At 44.3% G+C, this 22,763-nt stretch overlaps 1 protein-coding gene and 1 long non-coding RNA gene across 6 annotated transcripts in view; one reads left to right on the top strand and one right to left on the bottom strand.

The window, feature by feature from the left end:
• The window catches only part of TECPR2 (tectonin beta-propeller repeat containing 2), a 79,006-nt gene that overhangs the window by 18,908 nt on the left and 37,335 nt on the right, over positions 1 to 22,763 (top strand). For all 5 annotated transcript variants that reach the window (XM_053300395.1, XM_053300386.1, XM_053300367.1 and 2 more), the window contains 8 exons: positions 1,641 to 2,120; positions 4,206 to 5,167; positions 6,918 to 7,101; positions 8,970 to 9,143; positions 11,019 to 11,199; positions 13,864 to 14,005; positions 15,916 to 16,156; positions 22,482 to 22,571. In XM_053300395.1, the coding sequence (XP_053156370.1) occupies positions 1,641 to 2,120; positions 4,206 to 5,167; positions 6,918 to 7,101; positions 8,970 to 9,143; positions 11,019 to 11,199; positions 13,864 to 14,005; positions 15,916 to 16,156; positions 22,482 to 22,571 (2,454 nt within the window). The remainder of the gene's footprint in view (positions 1 to 1,640; positions 2,121 to 4,205; positions 5,168 to 6,917; positions 7,102 to 8,969; positions 9,144 to 11,018; positions 11,200 to 13,863; positions 14,006 to 15,915; positions 16,157 to 22,481; positions 22,572 to 22,763) is intronic.
• LOC128346791 (uncharacterized) overlaps positions 1 to 22,763 on the bottom strand; it is a 52,798-nt gene that overhangs the window by 8,995 nt on the left and 21,040 nt on the right. The gene's annotated exons all lie outside the window — the stretch shown is intronic.

Genomic DNA, 22,763 nt, shown 5'->3' with positions numbered 1-22,763 from the left:
ATGTTCCTATGACCAACAGAGTCACATTTCCTCTGTCAATTCCCAATTGGAGATCATCCATCAGGCCGACCAAGGCAGTCTCCACCCCATAGCCCACCCGAAAGCCAGTCTGAAATGAGTCTAGATAATCAGTTTCCTCCAAGACTGTCTGGAAACAATGGCATAAACTTCTGAAAACAATGGCAGAAACCACTTGAGCAGTGCTTAAGGGCTCTAGTACAGAAGTAACACAGGCCGTTGTTTACATTTTTGGCCATCCTGTATAAAAATAGACTTCCTGGGAGGCCAAATAAATCTGGCTACTAGGTGTTTGCCCCAAACACTGGGACTGTCTTGCCCTGCTGGCAAAATGGCAAGGAGCATTAGGTTATTCACCGTCAGAGGAAGAATTCTCTTTTTATAATCTGGTACAGCACAAAGGAAACTGCCATCTACTGAGTCAGACCATTGGTCCATCTAGCTCAGTACTGTCCACTTGGCTGGCAGCAAGTCTCCGAGCTTCAGGCAGGATTTTGTTTCCCCCTCAGCCCTATCTGGAGCTGTCAGGGATTGAACCTGGGACCTTCTGCAAGCTGACCAGATGCCATATCACTGAGCTACAGCACTACTCCCATTGGTATGTTTGGGAGCCAAGAACACAGACAGCTTTTAATGACTTGCATTTTGGCCTCCGTTTTAATCAAATGTCTTTTGACAAGTGAACACAACTCCCATGAAAACAGAGCAACACTTGCACTAATGTAATATTACCTGTGTTCACTTCTTGGTAGTCTGTGCAAAATTGCACCCAGTGTCAGTATAAAGTAATCCTAGCTTGGGCAAGATGATTGATAGGAAATAATAAGACACACTCCCTAAGTATGGCAGTGTTATTTAGAGTAACCTGACCTTGTCAGATTCTGTAATACTTGGAGAGAACTTCCTTATCTTTAATGATTGGTTAGTACTTCAGTTAGTCCTTACTCAGCTTTTCTCCCCACCCATTCAACTAGTGTCATATTGCTCTCAGAAACACAAGCATCAAAGTACTTTTTAATTTGGATATTATTATCTGAATTGATCTAGTTGGATAACATTGGCTATTATGCTCGTATTCTATATCAGATGATCTCTGCTGGATTGGTTCAAAGGTTCATTGAGTCTAGCATCCTGTTTCCACCAGCTGTGGCTAATTGGATGCTTCTGGGAAACTTACAAACAAAGCATGAAGGGATATCTTTCTCCTGTTGTTTTGCCCACCAGCGTCTGGTATTCAGAGATCTACTGCTTCTTAATCTAGATATTCTGTGTTGCAGTCATAGCTATAACAGCAATTGATAGGCTTATCCTCCATGAATTTGTCTAATGGTTTTTTTTTTAAGTTATCTGAGCTAGAGGTCTTTGCCACACCTTATGGGAGAAGATTCCATAGGCTAGTTATGCATTATGTGAAGAAGTTATTTATTTTCTGTCCTGAATCTATTGCCCATCAGTTTCATTGGATGAGTCTAGCATTAGGAGGAAAAAGAAAAAAAATCTATCTGCCCCATTCAGAATTGTATAGACCTCTCTCATGTTCCTCCTTTGTCGTCTTCCCTCTATCCCCCAAATATTGTTTACTTGCCATTTACTATTTTATCTTTTTGGATGTTCAATTTCAGACATGAATTCAAAGTTGATGAGTCCGTTATCTGATTTGAGCCCCAAGTTACAGAGCCCACATTCGGTAATTGCATCTGTGTCATCTGATCTTTCTCCAGAAGCAAACCAAAGATTAAGTAGCTTCCCTTCTCCACAAACACGTGTTGATAAAAATGGCTCCGTGGCTAGAACTGAGCTGGAAATAGCATTATTAACTGAGCGAATTCGCTCACAGAGCTTTGATGGATTGGGGGACTTAAGCACTGACCCAAGAAGAAGAGGCTACTCGGTCGCTAGCGAACCGAGAAGCAGGAGCAGTTCCATGAATTCTGTGGACAGTGGCTCCAGTTTCATGACCAGCGGAGATCAGACCTCATCAGAAGCGCAGAGAGAAGGGCAGCTCTCTTCCCAGAGGTTCAGTGTAATTAGCTCTGAAGACTTCAACCAGGAACTGATTGTCAAACCAATCAAAGTGAAAAAGAAGAAAAAGAAAAGACCTGGTAAGTGGTGAGAAAAGACTTCCTTTACTAATAGTTTCCATGGCATCTTTGGGGCAATTTTCTTATAAACACTATATTATATTCAATGTATAACATTTCACAAAAGCAAGTTTTGTCTTAGACTTTGTTACTTGGAGTGGATTACTGTATTCCTTTTGTCATAAAGAAATCTATGGGGTGGGGTGTGCCTGTGTGCTCCCCATCGTGCACATATCTGTTCTTTGAGTCATGGCATAGGTAGGTGTGACTGGTTGGATTCCAACTGTGTGGGTCCCACTGGGCTGGGTTACCTTAAACTCTCCTAAGTCTAGCTTAATTGGTTAGTTGAAGCTTTAGCCTGTCTGTCTGTCTGTCATATTTCTGTACTGCCTGATTTAGACATCTCTAGGCAGTGTACAAAGTTAAATTTCTCCTCTTTTGGCCATTAGCTAGCTTTCTATGACTGTTGGTGTAAGGGGCCAGGACTACATCTGTGGCTTGTCTCTTGAGCTAGGTATCGGTTTAAACACTTTTTGGTTTAGCAACAGTCATGTGGTGCAAGACTCAGATTTGCAGTTTCCAAATGTGGAATCAAATTTGTTGAATAGGTGAACATCATGTTTTACTGTTAATAAGAATGATACGAAGCATTTATGGAATGCTCTGAATGCTGAAGGTGTTGTAACCGTTACAGCAGGTTGTGCCGTTGAGTTGGTGTCAACTCCTGGTGACCACAGAGCCATGTGGTTTTCTTGGTAGAATACAGGAGTAGTTTACCATTGCCTCCCCCCACGCAGTATGAGATGATGCCTTTCAGCAAGCACCTTCCTATATCGCTGCTGCCCAATATAGGAGTTTCCCATTTCTGGGAAACACACCAGCAGGGATTCAAACCAACAGCTTCTTGCTCTCTAGGCAGGTTGCTTCCCCGCTGCACCATTAGGTGGCAGTCCTGTAAGGTACACCAGTATTATTCCCATGTTGCAGATGGGCTGGCTGAGGCGGAGAGAAAGTGACTTGCCTTAGACCAACAAGTGAGTTTATAGCAGAGGTAGGCTTCAAACCAGGGACTTCTGGATTTGTAGCTTAATCTCTTGTCCTTTCTGTTGCATCTCAGAAGTTAGCCTTGCACGGATGTTCCGGGTGCAAGTAGCCGTTGCTCAGTGGTGGAGCATTTGCTCTTTGTGTAGAAAGTTCCAGGCTTGATCTCTGTGATCTCAAGTTTAAAAAAAATCATGGGTACCAGGATTGGAAACCGTCTCTGCCTGAGACCCTGGATAGATCATCTCTAGCTCTATTATCTCCAGTTAAGAGACTGCAATAGGATGTTTTAATGTCATTACTAGTTCAGTCTGCCAATATGCTTGTGGTTGTTTGACATTGGGAATTAACCGTGGCTTCAACAATGAGATTGTGTCTTTACTACTTGTATTTAGTTGGCCCTAAGGATTAGAGGAGAGATCCCTGCCCCAAGGGGCTCATAGCCTAGATATGGAAAGAAAGGGGCAGAGGTGAGACAAATGGGAAGCATGTACCCTTGATTCAGTTACATGTGCTTAAGCTTAGTTATAGTAGGGAACATTGCCATGTAACAGGGATTCCCAGATATTGTTGACTACAACTCCCACAATTCCCAGCAAAAGGCCATTGCAGCTGGGGGTGATGGGAGTTGTAGTCAACAGCGTCTGGGAATCCCTGTTACAGGGAACACTGGTAGGGAATGCAAACTGAGGCATCACACCCAAGGTTTTACAGAAAAAGTGGATTTTTAAATAGAATTTGGAGTATATAAAAGAGGTGTTCCAGGAGGCAGTTCCACACATAAAGGGGAGTAGGGGAGAGAAAGCAGAGCTGTCTGAGGAAGCAGGAGAACTTTGAACAGTTGAGGGCAGATCATGGGCATGAGTGTAACCAAAAATGAGGGTTGAGAGGTATGGAGGGGCAAGATTATGGAGAGCTTTGGAAGGAAAGATGAGGAACTTTGCTGGATCCACGTAGGGAACTAGTGAAGGGATTTAAGGGATTCCGTTGTTAAACTTCTTTTCACCTTTCTCTTCTCCCATAACCTTCTCACCCTCCACTTTCTCCAACTATGTGTGAGCTTAGAAAATGGGACCAGGAGAAATCCCAGCTCCCTGGAAAGCATGCCGTGCTATGAGCGTCAAGGCTCCACTGATAGTCCTCAGTCTGCAAATGCAGATTTGTTATCTGTGAATTCTAGCCTGATGAGCAGCATTGCAGACCGCTTCAGCTTGGGTTCTGTGGACCAGGAGAGTGTATTCAGTGGGGAATCCCAGAGTGTGGTCCAGGAGGAAAATGGCTCGGAAACCTTTAGTGTGCCTCAGTCTCCAGAATCCATAGCTGACTTAACGCCCGAGGGAAATGGTGGTGCACCTGAACTGCTGAAATTTTCTGATGGTGAGAATGAAGTGGGTGCCTCCTCAGCTTCCACTTCCCACTTGGTTGACGTAGAAGATGAAGTGGGTAGCAAAGAGACTCAACAGAGCCCTCACCTGAAACAAACTGATTCCAACTTGGAACAACCACCCCCAAATGGAGCAGATTATTCTGCCCTTTGTAAAACTGAGGACACTTTAGATATATCAGGTCTGCAGAGGACTTTAGATGCTTTGGAAGAGGCATTCCCTGTGAATGGGGCATCAGTAAAAGTGTATGCCGAGGAAATATGTGGTTGGAATACGGGCACTGAAACCCACCCAGAGCAGAAGCAGCATCAACCTCCAATGGACACTGTCCCCAAAAATCTCATTGATCAGCCTCCTGTCCTCTCTAAGAGAGAAGTTTGTCACCCAGACACTGCATTACCTGGGCAGGCCTTCCGGGAGGCATTATACGGAAAATGCAACACAGACACTTTCAATGAATTGGTAAGCAACACCCACAATGCTATTGCTGAGAGATCGGCATCAAGTGATGAAGAGGATATCTATGGGCATGGGCTGCCTTATTCATCTTCTGAGACAAGTGTGACAGAAATGGGGATAAAGGCAGAACATGAGAAAGTCAGAACCAACATGGAGGAAGGAGTGCTTTTAAAGTCTGATCAGGTATGTGCTTAAATATACAGCTTCAACACACATGCGTGTCCACACACACCTAGAGGGTGCCTTGCAATTGCTGAAGGTACTTCTGCTCATGAAAGAAGTGATTCCCAGTAATCCCCCCCCCCTGCTGCCCCCTGCACTACATCCACACTGTGCTAGAGGTACCCCCATCCTCAGGAATGGTTTTTGAGTGAGAATATTTTATTATTTAAAAAATATATATATATTCTGCCACTCCTGCACACAGCTGTTCAGGGTAGCATACAATCTTTTCCAGAAGGATTTGGACCAGTAGCGGGAAGATAGGCAAGAGGGATGATTGGAGAGTGGAATTTTGCTCATGTTTCTCTGGATCCAACTCTTGAAAAAGTTCAGTTACATCTTTTAAATGACACGGGTTGTTTAGGCTATCGGAGCTGGTCTCCTTTGAGCTGGCATTCATGGCTGGACGGTTCACAAGAAACCTAAACATTGTCTTGTTTTTTTAAAGTTCTGTAACCAAAAAGCCCAAATCCAGCATCTGAAATATGTGTATTATTAAGCAACAAGGCAGTGGAGGGGAAAGAGAGCCCTGGGCCATTGAGGGAGATGGTGATTGTTAGTTGGACACACACACATTATTGTAGAGTGGAATTGTATTGTTTTTTCACTGATTAAATTACAACGCCAAGCCATTTCAGTTTCTGAAACTTTAACAGAAAATGTCCAAACGCTTCTAGATATTAATCTGGCTCGCATCAAAATGAGAAACTTGCTGATAAACCTGGACAAATTCAAATTGGACATAAATGTTGGAATGCCCATTGCTAGAGCTTCCTAAGACATGGCTCGTCTCATTGGCAGACATTGAAACCTTTTGTAAAAGTGATGGATTAGACCAGGGATTCTTTTTAACCTTTCTGCTCCTACAGCCCCACCCATAAGTATTGCCCGTGGACCCCCACCCCACTTACAGTAAAGTTTATCTTTATTACGGTCAGTGACCAACAAGACAGAACAAAAGCATGTATACAACTCATACATGCATCACTATCAGTGATATTATATCATTATTACTCATATTGACTAGACAAGCATAATACATGCCCTAGATGCTAAAAAACAAAATTTAGTTAATTTATAGGTGACTTAGGAATCTCTAAAACACAGACACACACACACAGACAAATCTTAACATAAAAATTGTCCAAATGTCCTGGGAATTTCACTAATAGTAGAATCAAATCCAATCTCAATGGAAACAACAACAGCAAAAGAACATGAGTTGTTGTTTTGATCTCACCAGTGGTACAAGGACATGGTCACTGTGAAACAGATAGATGCTGAAATCTGCCTTCCAGTAATGCTGAAGGGAGGGCATTGACGAGCCCTAGAAAATTCCCAGCAATATTTGGAATATGTCAAAGATGAAAGATTGGGCACTGGTGCCATCACAGAGGATTCCCTCAGTATCTTATAGCAGCTAGGCAGCAGACTTAACATCATTCTGCTGTTCAGTGTCCTTTATACACCCCGTTCATATAATTTCATAAGGCTCCAGTAAAAATTAAAGAAGAAAATAAATACTCGGAGTAGTTCTTTCCAGGAATTTTAATCTGCCTCACCAGGAAGCAAATTGAATTTAGCGCAGCATATATTTTCCACGGATCACCTGGACTTACCCCATGGAGTCCATATATTAAAGCCGCTTTAAAACAGCAACTTTCGTGAACCAGTCAGCTACCTCACCTTATTCTAACTCTCCAGTTTTTAGTTTGCAGAAAGCTGGATGGGCTACGCAGGGCCTGGCTATGGAATCCTGAGCCTGGTTGTCTCTGACAAATACATTTGGTGCCTGGATTACAAAGGCGGCCTGTACTGTAGTGCTCTGCCTAGTGCTGGCCTGCGCTGGCAGAGGTTTGAAGAGAATGTCCAGCAGGTGGCAGTCTCTCCTTCAGGTTGGTGAGCCTTGTGTGTTTTGCCTTCTGTCCTTGGTTGGAAAACAAGGATTGTGTGGATCTGGGAAATGATGGCGATTCGGTTACAAAACTTAATAGCAGTGCAAATGCAATTGATGGTGAACCTATGTACTAGAATAGACTCCTGGAGCTAGAAATGAAGTTCCTTGGGCAGGGGGCGGCACAGAATGCTGCATTAGTACCCCCTCCCTCCCCACCAACCCCCACCCCCAACACAACAGTACAGTAGGCTGCAGATGGAGGAACTTTGGGTTGCCGGGTGGTAAAGGTTTTTGGAACTGTATCCCCTCCAGCTTCAGATGGGGTGGTAAGGTTATGTGTTGGCTCCTCCATGGAACCAAAAAACCTCTCTGCATGTTAAAACAAAAAAGAGAGAGAAAGCATGACAGGGGGAAAGGTAGCCTTCCCCTGGTTCTGTGTGAATGGAAGTTTGAGGGGTTGGGGAGAGCATTCTGACAATCCACCCCTCCGTGTATCTGCAGAGTAGAATCCAGGAACAGGTTTTCCTAGTGGAACATTGGAAGCTGCCTTATACCAAGTCAGACCACTGGCACCTCTAGCTCAGACTGGCAGCGGCTCTCCCAGGTTTCAGGCAGGCGTCTTCCCCAACCCTGCCTGGAGATGCCAGGGAGTGAACCTGGGACCTTCACTCCCTTCACTGAGCACAGCATATGCTCGACCCCTGAGATATGGCCCCATTCACTAAGGGGAATCTCTTACAGCAGACTGCATTTACATGCAGTCACTCATCCCAGTGCAGACCAGGGTAGACTCTTTTTAGCAAGGGGGACCATTCATGCTCACTACTGTGCAAGACCAGCTCTCCTTCCTTTGTAGAAACTGGTTCTCAAACCTGCCACTTGAGCTGTGAGTTGTGCTATACAGTGCAGTATATGTATTTTAATTCCTTGCCAATAGTGGGATACTGCAGATGACCGTGCTGGTTTATTATCCCTTTGTTTTTACTGTTTGTAGTCTGCCTTTTGCCCTACCAGCAGATTCCTACCTGCAACCTTGGAGAAGCCACTGCCAGTCTGTGTAGACAATACTGAGCTAGATAGACCAATGGTCTGACTCAGTATATGGCAGCTTCCTATGTTCCACATAAAACAATCTCCTAATAATCTAAAACAGTAATAAAAGCAACCATAGATTTGTGACACTCACGGGCCATTTACAGCAATCCTATGGATTTGTATCCATAGGATATGTCCTAGAATTATTCCCATAATATATACAACAGAATTATATATGCAAATCTTCAGGAGCCAGTATTGTTGACTGCAGGTGCCTAGACATTGGTCTCTGGCATGGTATGATCTTGGAAGGAAGTTGCATGTGGCTCTCCTGTTCGATCAGACTGCTTTTTGCATTTGTCACAGTAGTAATCATTGCAGAAACTTTGGTGCATCACAACCAGCCCTTAGCTCTCCTTGCACTGCTGAGTAGTGCAAATGGTGAGTTGGTGTGTTGTGTAGCCTTCCTAGTGCTAAGAGCCAGTTTGCACCTTACCAAATGTATCCAAGTTTAAGTGGCAAAATTAATGTCATTTTTTGTGTTTAGTATTTCAGTTCAAGGCAACCAAGAGATTTTAGGTTCAGTTCTGGTTCACAGAAAAAACCTCTCCGGGTTTTTGAAACGCCCATATACTGGCTCCTGCATCTGTGCTGTGACTGTTTTTGAACAGCAGGGCCCTCTATATCTCTTTCTCCATAAAAATAGGTCTCCAAGAGGCCTTTCAGGCTTTAAAATAACAACTACTAATGAACTAAATTGGAGCATGCAAAAAGACAGCTTCTCTTGCACTGAATGTGATTCATCTTATTAATGTGAAGTTTCTTCCTCAGGGACTCTTCTCTGGAAGGTTGAACAAAAAACCAATAAAGCTTTTGCCTGTGGAAAAGTAACTATCAAAGGAAAACGTCACTGGTACGAAGCTTTACCCCAAACAGTGTTTGTATCGTTGAGTGACGACACGGCCTGGATTATCAGGACAAATGGTGATCTGTATTTGCAGACAGGTACCTAAATGGGTTGTGATTCTCCTTCTCCTCTTCCAGTGGTTTCATTACAGGGAACCCCAGAGGGTTTTTTGGAAGCTTATTGGGGAGTTTCTTAGTAAGGCAGACAAGCTTTCCTGAAGGTAGTTTGCTGTTGCCACTTCACCCAGCTAAGACCTGGTCCAACACTATGTAACCCTAACTTCTTGATGCCATTGGGAGTGGGGCAGTTTGTCTAACAAAACATACTCCAGCCTGCAGACCATTGGTTAGAGAAACTGCCCATTCTTGCTGTGGAGAAAACCCGATCATCTTGCTCATGACATGTGAGCAATTACTGCCTATTGCTCTGATTTTGCATATACATACCTAAGTATGTATGCTAGTCACTTATGCTCAGTCAGTGTTCATGCTTTATATTTAAGCCTAATCTTGTGTGTATGTTTGTGTGAGCACACATGTATGTGAGATTTGATTAAGTGCTGTTGAGTCAGTGTCGACTCTTAGTGACCACATAGATAGATTCTCTCCAGGATGATCTACTTTCCTGTAAGGGGTCTCAGTGGTGCATTCATTGCTGTCGTAATCGAGTCCATCCACCTTGCTGCTGGTTGTCTTCTTCTCTTGCCTTCAACTTTTCCCAGGACATTCGGACACACCATTGGAATGCCAGGCAAAGCAGCAATAGATCACCCTGTAGCATTCTGTATGTTAATGAGGAAAGACCATAGCTCAGGAGAAGAGCTGCTGCTTTACATACAGAAGTCCCAAGTTGAATCCCTGGTATTGCCTAATGGGACTGAGAAGCAGTGGTACATATGTTGGTAACCTCCAGACTTGACTATGCCTTTGTTCGTAGTCTGGAAGCTTCAGTTGGTACAGAATGTGGCAGCCAGATTGGTCTCTGGGTCATCTCGGAGAGACCACATCACTCCTTTGTTGATAGAGTTACACTGGCTGCCAATAGGTTTCCGGGCAAAATACAAAGTGCTAGTCATAACTTATAAAGCCCTAAGTGGCTTAGGCCCTGGGTATCTAAGAGAACATCTTGTTCATTATGAGCCCCACCGCCCATTGAGGTCGTCTGGAGAGATCCATCTCCAGTTGCCGCCAGCTTGGCTGGTGGCCACACGGGGACGGGCTTTCTCGGTTGCTGCCCTGAGACTGTGGAATGCACTCCCTACTAAGATACGATCCTCCCTGTCTCTGACAATTTTTAGAAAGCATTTGAAAACCCACCTCTTCACCCAAACTTTTTCAGTTCTTTAAAATGTTAAGGTTTTAATTTGTGGATGATTTTTAAGTTGTTATCATTGTTTTAAGTTTTTGTATATATTTTAACTTGTTTTATGCTATTGTTAACCGCCCAGAGACTAAAGTTTGGGGCGGTGTACAAATGTGATAAATAAAAAAAAAAAATTTAAATGACACCCTGGACAGTCATTGTAAATCATACTGAGCTAAATGGATGAATGGTCTGATAAGACAGCTTCCGATGTGACTTATATAATATTTATCAGGTGGTACTTTATTAGTAGATTAAAGCTGAAGAGGTAGGTGTGTGTGTGTGTGTGTGTGTGTGTGTGTGTGTGTGTGTGTGTGTTGGACAGGACATGAAAAACTGGCAGTTTGAAACAAATTCTTCTAACTTGATTCCAGTCCAGTGTTCTCACTTGCAACACAGAATTGTGTTTACTTTGAAGTAAAAGGGCAGCCAAAGTATAACTGTAAAACCTGAAACAATGAGCTGTGTTCTTCCTCAGTTACAGTAAGTTTCAAACTCTACGGAATGCAGATAAAAAGGGAGCACCAATGCAGGCCCCATCCGGAAAAAGCCAAGTTGATGCCAATTAATTTGCAGTTGGTCAAACTTGCTACTCTGTATTTCACTTCAAGGCCTGAGTGTGGATCGTCCCTGTGCCCGAGCAGTAAAGGTGGACTGTCCATATCCGCTATCGCAGGTTACAGCCAAGAATAATGTCGTCTGGGCCTTGACTGAACAGCGTGCGCTTCTCTACCGCGAGGGTGTGAGCAGTTTCTGCCCCGAAGGGGAGCAGTGGAAATGCGATATCGTCAGGTGAGCCCTGTTTAATCAGTGAGGATGTGCTGTAATAGTTCTTGATTTTGTAACTCTTGGATGTTGAATCGTCTTACTTGGAACTTGCACATGTTTAGAGAGCACATGACCCCATGTGAGAAGACTGGTTTGCTAATCTGGGTAGTATGTTTGACTGATTTTTCTGCTAAATAGCCAAAGGCAAAAAACCAACAACCATTCTCTTGAAACTGAAAAACAGTGGAACTAGTCAGGCATTCAACAGCAGTGGCTGGATTAATACAGGACAGGACAGATCCCAATTAGCATTTAAGATTGCATAGGCTTGGAAGAAGCTTTAATCAGCTGTACCGTTTATGTCACCACCTTAGAAGATACCTGTTTATAAATACTACTTTAACTCGCACTGTAATAATCAGGGTTGTGAGTGCTCCATGCTAAATAAATACATTCGGCGCTTGGATAAATACAAATTGTGTCAAAAGAAAAGCTGGACTCCACTCCCTAAGTTATCCAAATTGAGGAAATTTGCATGCATTCTCTTTATCAAGAGAATTGAGAAAGGTTATATGACTGACGATACTAGTGGCTCTAGCTGAATATATTATTTTTACTGTGGGTGGCATCCAGAGCTGGTGTGAGCATTGCACTCTCACAGGCCATTTCCGCCCCCCTTCCTCCTCCCTGCCACTTCCTGAGAGTTGAGTCACCCTTGGCAATGGCATGGGATGCAGTTGGAGTGGCTGCAGAAGGTGGGAGGATCCTCAGAAAGTGGGTGGAGACATCCCCAGCTGGTTTCCAGGGATGATTCCTCCTCCTCCTCCTCCTGTAACCACACTGCATCCCACGCCATTGCTGACCTGCCCTCGACCATCAGGAATGGCTTTTTGCTCAGGGCTCAGGCAGGGTTTTCTTAATATGCAGTCAGAAACAAAACATGCAGTTCTAATTTTTTTTTTTTAGTGGAGATCCAAAACAACATTTGTGCACTTCAAAAATTCAAGACATTGCAGAAGTTGTATTATGTTAGATGATGTAAAAAGTGGCTGATAACTATGAGAAAAGTAAAGAGAACAGCCTGAATTCTAAAGGATCCTAGACCCTGATCAAGCGTACCCATTTCTTCTACCGCTGCTAAAGACGCTTCCCGCAGAAGCCACTGCTACTCCCCACAGAGTCTTCACACGCACATAAGGCTCTTCTGCAATAGTGCTGTCAGATTCTCAGTTCTGAGGATTTCCTGCCACTCAATGTAGGCTTCCAAATATCACGGCATGGGACTCTAGGCGAGGGCTGCACAACTTAATCCCTCTGGCTGTTGCTGGACTGCAACTTCCATCATCCCCCACCACAATGGCCAACAACAGGGCATGATGGGAGCTGTAGTCCAACATCTGCAGGCGGGCCAAAGTTGTGCAGCTCTGCTCTGGGCAGCAAAGTATGTGTGCACAGGCAAGGAACTGCACAGGTGTGTGTTGTAGTAGCTCATGTTTTGCATGCAAATGACACTCATGTACCATTGTGCAGTTCTGAATTTTCCTTTTTAAAAGTTCTGGGCTGCAGGGAGGAAGAATGGGCCGGGGAAATGGTTTGAGCAAGCCCTGTTGGGCTCACGCGGTCAGCCTTATCTGCTGCCCTGTACAATGAGTGAGTGTGTGTGTGTGTGTGTGTGTGTGTGTGTGTGTATCTAAAGCTTCAAGGCTTACAAAAGTGGAACATGAGGACATACAAAACCATGATGAATACAATTAAGCAAAACAAGATAAAACAACAAAACCACAGATGAAAAGTCATTATAAGGCTGAGAGGACAAGAAGGACTTCAGCCGACACTCAAGGATAACTGAGTTGGTGCCAAATGAATTTGTCTGGGCAGAGTGTTTCATAATTTGGGCACTACCAAAGAAAACACCTCTCTTTCTTCACGCCCTACCTAACATCAGAAGATGAGGGCACCTAGAGAGGGGCCTCTGAAGAAGATCTTGATTGACTGGCAGGACTATGTGGGAGACGGCAGCCCTACTATGTTTGTTTGTTTGTTTGTTTGATATCTATACCACCCTTTGTGTAAACTACCCAGGGTAGTTTACACAAAGAAATAATAAATAAATAAATAAATAAGATGGATCCCTGTCCCCAAAGGGCTCACAATCCAAAAAGAAACATAAGATAGACACCAGCAAGAGTCATTGGAGGTACTGTGCTGGGGGTGGATGGGGCCAGTTACTTTCCCCCTGCTAAATAAAGAGAATCACCACGTTAAAAGGTGCCTCTTTGCCAAGTTAGCAGGTTCAATACGTCCTATAGACGTATTAAACATTTTAGATTAAGGAGATGTTGGTGTTTGGTTTGTACCAGTTAGCACCTGCTTTTGAACAGCTGAAACAGCTAATGGCACAATCCAGCCGTATTTATTCACCCCATTGAAATCAGTTAAACTTCCGTTAGTCACAATGAAGCCCCATTCCATTTCTTTCAATAGGATTTAATTGCAAATAACTTCTGTTGGATTGTGTCCAATGGCTAAAATAATGCAATTGTATGAAACACCTCTAACTTTGTTTCATCCAGCTGCAAGTAAGTGGATTAAAATTTTTAGATGGCTGGATTTGAACAGGCTGCTTCTTTATGAGGGGGAAAAAAGCTCTTTTGCACAATTGTGTTATAGATCTTGTTTGTTTTGCAGTGAAATGCAAGCTCTCGAGCCAGTGTGTGTGACTCTTGGAGACCAGCAGACCGTATGGGTTTTAGACATCCATGGGAATCTCTGGTTCAGAACAGGTGTTGTTTCAAAGAAACCACAAGGGGAGGATAACCACTGGTGGCAAGTAGGCATTCCTTAGTCTACTTTCAGCACTACTACTGTTTATATACTGCTTTTCATTGAAAATGTTCTCCAAGTGAGTAAAGGTGTAGTGGCTTTAGCGCAGTGGCAGAGCTCCCCAGGTTTAATCCCTGGCACCTTCAACCATAGATAGTAGGTTTTTAGGGAGACATGAGATGTGGAGAGTGCGGTCAGAGTAGACAAGACTAGACGCATGGAAGCACTGGGTGACCTTGACCCTGTCACTCTTAGCCTAACCTGCCTGACAAGGACCCTACAAGTATAAGAACAGGCCTGCTGGATCAGGCCCAAGGCCCATCTAGTCCAACATCCTGTTTTGCACAGTGGCCCACCAGATGCCGCCGGAAGCCTACAGGCAGGAGTTGAGGGCATGCCCTCCCTCCTGCTGTCACTCTCCTGCAACTGGTACTCAGAGGCATCCTGCCTTTGAGGCTGGAGGTGGCCTACAGCCCTATAAAATGGGACTTGAGGGGAGAACTGTGTACAGGCCCTCGGCTGCTTGGAGGAAGGCCAGGATGTATATGTAATGAATAATAAATCTTCCTCAATGCTGTCTTATCACTGGGAATTTTTTGTTGGGCTCTTGATGAGGAATTGCCACAAACCGTTAAGATGACTAATCGTAAATCTGTTCTTTGTTTGCAAATGGTTCCTGAGTCTAGGTCCTGAGCCCTTTAAAATGAATTCCCAAGCACGAGGGAGGGAGTTGTGAGGTTTGTGTCTCTATCCATAGAAGTCCCCAAAACAAATAAAAAGAAGGCAGAGCACAAACTAAGCTTTTGGGTAATGTTAGATGACTAAATAAAGGCTGTCTTCCTTTTGCTAATGGTGTTGTGCTCAAATATCTCCAGCTTCCTCTGCAGTATAGAAGGAAATCAGTGTTGTTCCTTGCCCTGCATTGAATATCAACCCAGTTACAGGAGTTTTCTTGTAAGATGCAGGATCCGCTGCCGCTCGCCTACTTTGCATATTCCTTCCCAAAGGAGCATCTTGCTGGTGATGTGACACCTAATTCTATCAAAGGAATAGCAATGCTTCTTTGCTGTTCTCAAAGGGCTGTTAATCTACACCTCGTTGGCTGGGATATTTTGAGAGCCGCTGAATTTTATTGTCAGCGGACCAAATTGCTCACTGAGGATTTTTAGCTATTGTTTCTTTCTCATGTCCATGGTTCCGAAACATAAAGCTCGAACAGCTTTTACGTGTGAGACATGCAGAAGTCATTCTTGCAACCATTGTCTGGAATGCTGTTTTTTAAATTGCTGGTTGCAGAAGAGCTGAAAATATGGGGCACAATCCAGCTAAAATGGAAGCTAAAATTTAACTTGTCTCGTTAATTTCAGTTGGAGAGTTAAGCTTCAGTCTCTCCCTTCTTGAAATCAGTGGCTGACATCCAGACTAACAAAGTGCTTATGCAATTGTTGAGGAAGTGCATGGACGTTGCGCCAGCTGGTTGCGCTAAGTTGAGAACTTGCATTCCGGACTAGTGTTGAGTTTGCACAATCAGGGTGCACTTCCTGCTCAGAGGCCTCTTCCTCATGTGTTTTGCAAGGAACTTTTGCACAGAAGTGTAGCATTGAGCATCCTTGTGGCTTTGCACAGCCATGCAATCTTCTTGCACCAGTGTAGCATTAGATTGGATGTCAACTAGTGTGGCTTATAAAAGGGCTAGACTCGGGTGGCTTATAAAAGACTCAGGCTAGATTCAGGCGGCTTATAAAAGGGCTAGACTCGGGTGGCTTTCCACATCTCCAGCAGGTAGAAAGCTTGCTGCTCTTGGGAACAGAATGCTGAGCTAGATGGAGCGAGCCATGGTCTGATAACCCACAATATAATTCACAACCCAGGTCTTGTCATCTCTTGAACTGGTCAACTTGTATATTTCCCCCCTAGGTAAGCATCACGGATTATGTCGTTTTTGACCAGAGCAGCCTTTTCCAGACCATAATCCAGGCAACCCAGACAGTAGCCACTGTAGCCCAGGCACCTGTTGAGAAAGTAGCAGACAAACTCCGCACAGCTTTCTGGTCTCAGCAGCTTCAGTGCCAGCCAAGCCTTCTTGCAGTCAGCAGTAGTGGCGTCTGGATCTCCTCTGGGAAGAATGAGTTTCATGTAGCAAAGGGAAGCCTAATAGGTAAGCACATATTTGTCACTAGTCTATCTTGCAATACCAAAGCTACCTAGTTTATGCATGGTGATGTGTCGTTCATACCAGTTTTTTCCATGCCAAACATTCTCAGAAAGACCCACTGTGACTTGAACTTGGATTGTTATCATACAAGACTGATCAACTTCCTTGACAAGTGTGCTGTAAGCCAAGTCTAACACATAAGATGGTGCATTTCAGGGCATGTACCTATATAATTCTGACACCACCCCGTATTTCGGTGTGCCTTTTCCTTCCAGCTATCCATTCTGGGGAGGAGACAGTGTGGGAAAGTCAGGCAGGAGTACAGGACAAGTTGTCTATTGTCGCCAGACATACAGATCACCTTACTTTTGCCCTGGCATGTTTTAAGTGCCTATTACCTGTGCCACAGCTTGGCTGCCCATGTTACAGAATTTACTAGATTTGTATCCTACCTTTCTTCTGCAAGTTGGCTATATAGGGTTGCCTGGTAGTCTCCCTTCCAGACACTGGCCCCTGGTAGATCTACCACTGAGTGATTGTGTGCAAAATACACAGACCATCCAGTAGGACCAGGGCTGGGGGAGCTGCACGCGTTCTGTCTATGCATCCGCCTCTCTCCCTTCTACTGCCCTCGGCAGTGGCAAAGAGCTCACATGTGGGCTAGTGATGTTAGCACCTGGTAGTGGGCCGTGACATCATTGGCCCGCATGTGAGCTCTTTGCTGCTGACAGCGATGGTGAGGAGGCGGGTAGGTGGAAGCTAGTGCTGGTGGCGGCAGCCAAAAAATGTAGCCTTGGGCTGCCACCTGTGTTACTATGCCAGTGCACTGATAGGACCTAAACTTGCTTCGCTGCAGCAAAGTTTGTGTATCCTATGCCTTCAGGTCAGACTCTAAAATGAATCCAGTGTATCTCTTTGAAACTTGATTGGTTTTTTTGAGACCCATATGAATGTTTGGTTGAAATAATCAGCCTCTTAGTAATAGGGATGTTCCGGCTGGCCGGGTTCGGTTCAAGTGCGAACCAGACCCGAACTGGACCTGGCCAGTTTGGTTTTGCCCACCATCAAGCCCTCCTGGTTCAGTTCAGGGGTGGGAGGTGGAATGGTTGTGAGCATTAAAAATGGCCTCCTTGGCCATTCAAGAGGTTTGTGAGTATTTCTGCATTAATTTTTTTATTTTATTTTAGTGCTTAACGCCTCCAGAGGGCTTCTCTGAGGCTGCGGGGTGAGTGTGTGTCTGCGAACGTTCCCCCTCCCACAGCCGGACTTCCTTATGTCAAATATCGCCCTGTTTGGGCATTCTTCAGTCCCTTCAGGGCCTTCCCCACTCATGCTGGCCATTTTGGAGGCTGCCACACATGCACAATTAAAATGCTCGAGAACCCCGTGAATCTCCAGAGGGGTTCAGTCTGGAGTTGAACTGAACCAGGGGTGGGTCGGCTTGACCCCGAACCTTTGAACTGAACCAGTTCACCATCGAACCAGGTCACAGTCGGACCGGTTTGCAGATCCCTACTTAGTAAGAATTTTATGAAAAACCTAACATTTCCAGAGTTTTATGTTTCTCTTAGCCCCAAGAGATTGTGTATCTACCTTTAGATAATAAGGCAGGTGAAATCAGGTTAGAGAAATTGTGCCTGACTGGAAGAGTATGATGATTTTATTCCTTTCATTTGGAGAGAGATGTTTTCAGCAACTTCATGCTGTTATTGATTGCTCTGGAAATGCCCATGAAAACAAATGACGTGTAGTTTTATTAGATGATATGACATTTCTTCTGTTTGTTGAGATATAACATAACCCACTGTGCCTCTAATGGCTCTGACTTTTAAGATGTGCCACCACATCTTAAAAAGGACATTGTAGAACTGGAAAAGGTACAGAAGAGGGCAACCAAGATGATCAGGGGCCTGGAGCACCTTTCTTATGAGGCAAGACTACACCACCTGGGGCTTTTTAGTTTAGAAAAAAGACGACTGCAGGGAGACATGATAGAGGTCTATAAAATCATGCATGGCGTGGAGAGAGAGAAATTCTTTTCCCTCTCACACAACACTAGAACCAGGGGTCACTCCATGAAATTGATTGCCAGGAGGTCTAGGACCAACTAATGGAAGTACTGTTTCACACAACGCGTGATCCGCTTGTGGAACTCTCTGCCACAGGATGTGGTGACAGCCAGCAACCTGGATGGCTTTAAGAGGCATTTGGATAACTTCATGGAGGAGCGGTCTATCAATGGCTACCACTCGGAGGCCTGTGGGCCACCTCCAGCCTGAAAGGCAGGATGCCTCTGAGTACCAGTTGAAGGGGAGAAATGGCAGGAGAGAGGGTACACCCTCAACTCCTGTCTGTGGCTTCCAGCGACATCTGGTGGGCCACTGTGTGAAAGAGGATGCTGGACTAGATGGGCCTTGGGCCTGATCCAGCTGGGCTGTTCTTATGTTCTAATGGTAGAGTTCAGCCCTCTAGCTTAAATGATTGATCTGGCTAGCACTGAAATCCATTAGGGTGTCTAGAAAGGATGCACCGAGGCCAGTGAGCTCTTGTCCTCAGCTCCTGAAAAGACCAACAGCCTGAGACAACATTTTATTAATCTGTTATTTGCTTTTAATATTGTAAACCGCTTTGGGTGCCTTTGTCAAGGCAGAAAGGCAGTATAAAAATGTAGTAAGTAAATAAATAAGTAGAACGCAACCTTGTTGTGGTTTACTGAATTAATTTGCAGGTCTAGAGGCTTTGTGACACTTGAATAGCCTAATTTCCTTTTTTTAGCCTACTTTGCTTAAGGAGAGCAAGCTTGAGGTCATCCAGTTGTGTGAGTGTGTGTGTTTCTGTCTATGTGTGTCCGTATGTGTGTGTTGATCCCCCTATCAACTTTGCAATGCCTGGACCAATATGAACCAAATTGAGTACAGCTGAAGGGACACCTCAGTGGTGTAGTTTGTAATGATGTCATCCACTCCGATTCAAGATGGTGGACGTGTGAATGTTTGAGGCACAAGTGGACTCTCTTAACTGATTTAAACCAAATGTGGTACAGTTGTAGGGATAGTGAAAGGAAAGTAAGCAGAGGAGTTCTTACCAGAACAACATGTTTGAACTTGTAGTTCCATGGGCCTACCTGAATGTCTGGGTGTGCCTTCTAGTGGCCAGTAGGGAAGCTGTTTACTTGTTCTACCTCTTCAGGAGCCAGAAGTGGGGAGTGTGTGTGTGTGTGTGTGTGTGTGTGTATGTGTGCGCCCAGACTATTTTTGAAATGTATGCATTGCCTTTTCATTTATCACATTGCCCAAGTTCGAACCCATTTGCATCTATTCTTCCTTGACATCTCAAAAATCTAGGGGAAATTGTGTCATTTTCCATAACGTATCCTGTAATCAAGGTTTGAGTTCTTCCCGACTCTCTCTCTCTCTCCCCTGTCCACACCAAATTTTGCACATATTGGTTTATGATCAGGCGGACTTGAGTATCACTGAGTCCCATTGTCTGCTGATGGCAAAGAACCTTGTGAATCACTGTTCACCCAACAATGGGAACATGCTGGCTGTATCTGTGGAACCTTCTCTCTGGTATTGCATTTGGTGCCACTGAATGTCAAAGTTTTTATTTCCCACGATCCTGCCTTCATCACAGAGGTGTTCAGCTTTTTCATTTACATAGAGAAAACTTCTAATCTCAGGTGCAACCCACTTATAGTGAAAGCTATATCTTTTATCTATTTTTGAAAGAACTGAAAACATTATTATCCTTACGTGGACACAGAACCAGGCTGCCTGAGGGTGAATGGGAGGTAGCAACAGACTTGGGGTGACCCACAAATACATCAGTGTTCAAAAAATCTGAAGAAGAAAAACACCTAAGGGGGCCAAAAACTCTCAAAACCATCCCCCATTATAAGTCAGTGGGGCGGAATGTTGGAAGCTTCAAGTGCAGTTAACAGACACCAGGTGGGAAAGGTTAATGGAATTTAGTAGCAGTGGTGAAGGGGGGACTTGAACAAAAAGAACAGGGAATTTCTTAGCTTGAAGAATAGTCATAAGAACATAAGACTGTCCTTCAACAGTCACAACTCCTGCTTTTGAAAGGGAAAGGTGTATAAAATCCATTTGTTTTCTCATTAGCCATTTACTCCTTTTTGTTTCTGAGGGGGGAAGGGGTCTGACACATTTAACCTCTTCATGTGTGGGAGCGTTAACCCCCACCCCATATAAGATGAAAACAATTTTATGTGTGTAAACTCACCTGAGGAACAGAGGGGAGTGTTGCGCACTGAATCTGTTAATCTGCTGATTATTGTATATGCACCCGTACACTTATTCAGACAATAAACTGACACTCTTCACCATGCACAAGCTACTCCACCACCCCTTTCCCTCCCTGCAACCTCATCAAATATTGATGAAAGCATTAAACTGATTGCTCAGCAACATATTAAAAAAGAAAAACTACTAAAGCCTCTGTATGGATTCTCTCTTCCCTTGTTTTGAGGGGAAACAGAAATAAGCAGTCTTCTAAAGAAGAGCCAAGTTACACCAGGGACTCCCGTCTCTGTTGTTAACTTCTGCTTTTTTGCCATGCTCAGCCGCAGGCTCAGGAATATATGGCAACATTTTGTTGTGAGTCCATTCTTGTTCCTATGTGTTGTCTGTCTGTCTCGGTGGTGCCTGCACAGGGCACATGGAGCTTTTTACAGTACTCACTCAGCAACTGTTTGTTTCTGCAGAGTCTTTGTGGGACAAGTTCCCAGGGAACTGTGCCATTTTCCAGACAGCTCTAAGAAATGCATGCTTTTAAAAAAGGAACAAAAGGAGCCATGGACTCAGTTAAACTGAGTCTGAATTAATTTCCTGGAACATTATGCTAGACTATAGCTGCATCCTGTTTAACTGAGATTGCTAAACTCCACCATTAAATTGAAAAATAGAAGTGAAGTAGGATTGTCCTCTTGTAGGGGAGGGGAGAACATTTGGGGTGCTGCATGTGTGGTCTATATCCAGGAAGCAAGGTAGAATCCAATACCAGGCAGGAGAAGAATATATCCCACTATCAGCCAAGTGACCCCAAAAGGAGCTTCAGCCCAGGATGCAGGCTCATTTATCAACATAACCAATGATGTGGAACGCTGTGTAGTCTACGTAAGGATCCATCCAGAATAATCTCTCCTTTGTGTTTGCTTGTGTACTAGACAGGACTGTGCCAGTCTAGACCAAAACAAGCATCCAAGCAGGAACCGTGTCTCTGTTGCTGCTGGATATTTCCAAGGCAATAGACTTAGCAACCCCAAGATGATGTGCAGATGTGGTTTTGCAGATGTGTTTTACTTCTGAGGACAGAAATGTTTTTGGTTCCAGTAGTCTAAAGGAAAACACCTGCATGAGGCCTCATCTGAGGGAGCTGGTGGAAACCGAGAGGGGAGACGTAGAGAGAGAAAACAGGCTGTGTGTGGCACCTCTGGCTAGGCCTCTTTTCATAAGAACTGTCCTTTTGGATCAGGCCCAAGGCCTATCTAGTCCAGCATGCTGTTTCCCACAGAGGCCCACCAGATGCCTCTGAGAAGCCCACAGGCAGGAAGAGGTGAGGGCATATTCATTCTCTCTCTCTCTCTCTCTCTCTCTCTCTTGCTCCTCTGCAACTGATATTCAGAGGCATCTTGCCTTTGAGGCTGGAGGTGGCCTATAGCCACCAGACTTTTCCTTTTTACCCCTTGTCCTGTGAGCCTAAGGGCTGAGAAGGATATATCATAGGAGCAGGGCAGTTTCTTTGCCTGTCCTGCCCCTGTCCCTCAATTCTGTCCACCCCTTTCCTTCCTTGCCAAACCTCTTCAGACCTGTCTCAGCTCCTCCATCACTGGGGCCTCGCACCTTTCCCCTTTCATCATCACTGGCCTGGATGTATCTACTTCAGCCCTCAGCCATGAAGGTTTATTGGGTCAATTTGGATCATTCAACCTAACTTACCTAAGGCAGAATTAAATCCAAGCTTTTTGGACAGAGTAGGCAAAATAAAAGGGATATAAAATGTAAAAAAGAAAAAGAAAAAAGGAAATAAGTACATTCACCAGACATATCTAGCCTGTGTAAATTATTTTACAGGGGAGGAAACTTTTCAAACAGGATTCTGAGTCTTTTTGGGAAGCATCACTGTCAACTGAAGCTTTCATTGGAATCCATAGTAATTTTAATTGCTTGATCCAAGATGGAAGTTGAATTCCAGGAGACATAGAATATAAATGAAAACTGAAATCTCCGGAGCATTAGAGGAGTTTGTCACAAAGTCCAGGGTGTATGTGTGTGTGTTCTCATGCTGGCTCTGTTTCCTTCTCTAGGTACCTATTGGAATAATGTTGTGCCTCGTGGCACTGCTTCAGCCATAAAATGGGCTTTTGTGTTAGCTTCTACAGCTCCAACAAAAGAAGGTAAAGTTTGATTCATAGTTGCCTTGTAAGTCGCTGCTATTTATCTGCTAGGCTAGACAAAAGAACAAGTTGATGGTCCTATCTAGACACAACTGTGGCAAGATCCATGTCAGAATGTTGGTTTTGCCAAATAGGTCAATGATTATTTTAAAGCGGAGGAATAGCCAGAAAGAAAAAGGTACTGAACCCTTC

The sequence above is a fragment of the Hemicordylus capensis genome, chromosome 1 (assembly GCF_027244095.1).
Source record: "Hemicordylus capensis ecotype Gifberg chromosome 1, rHemCap1.1.pri, whole genome shotgun sequence".
Lineage (NCBI taxonomy): Eukaryota > Metazoa > Chordata > Lepidosauria > Squamata > Cordylidae > Hemicordylus > Hemicordylus capensis.
The sequence above is the reverse complement of the archived record's forward strand: the minus strand, read 5'-3'. Positions and strand labels throughout refer to the sequence as shown.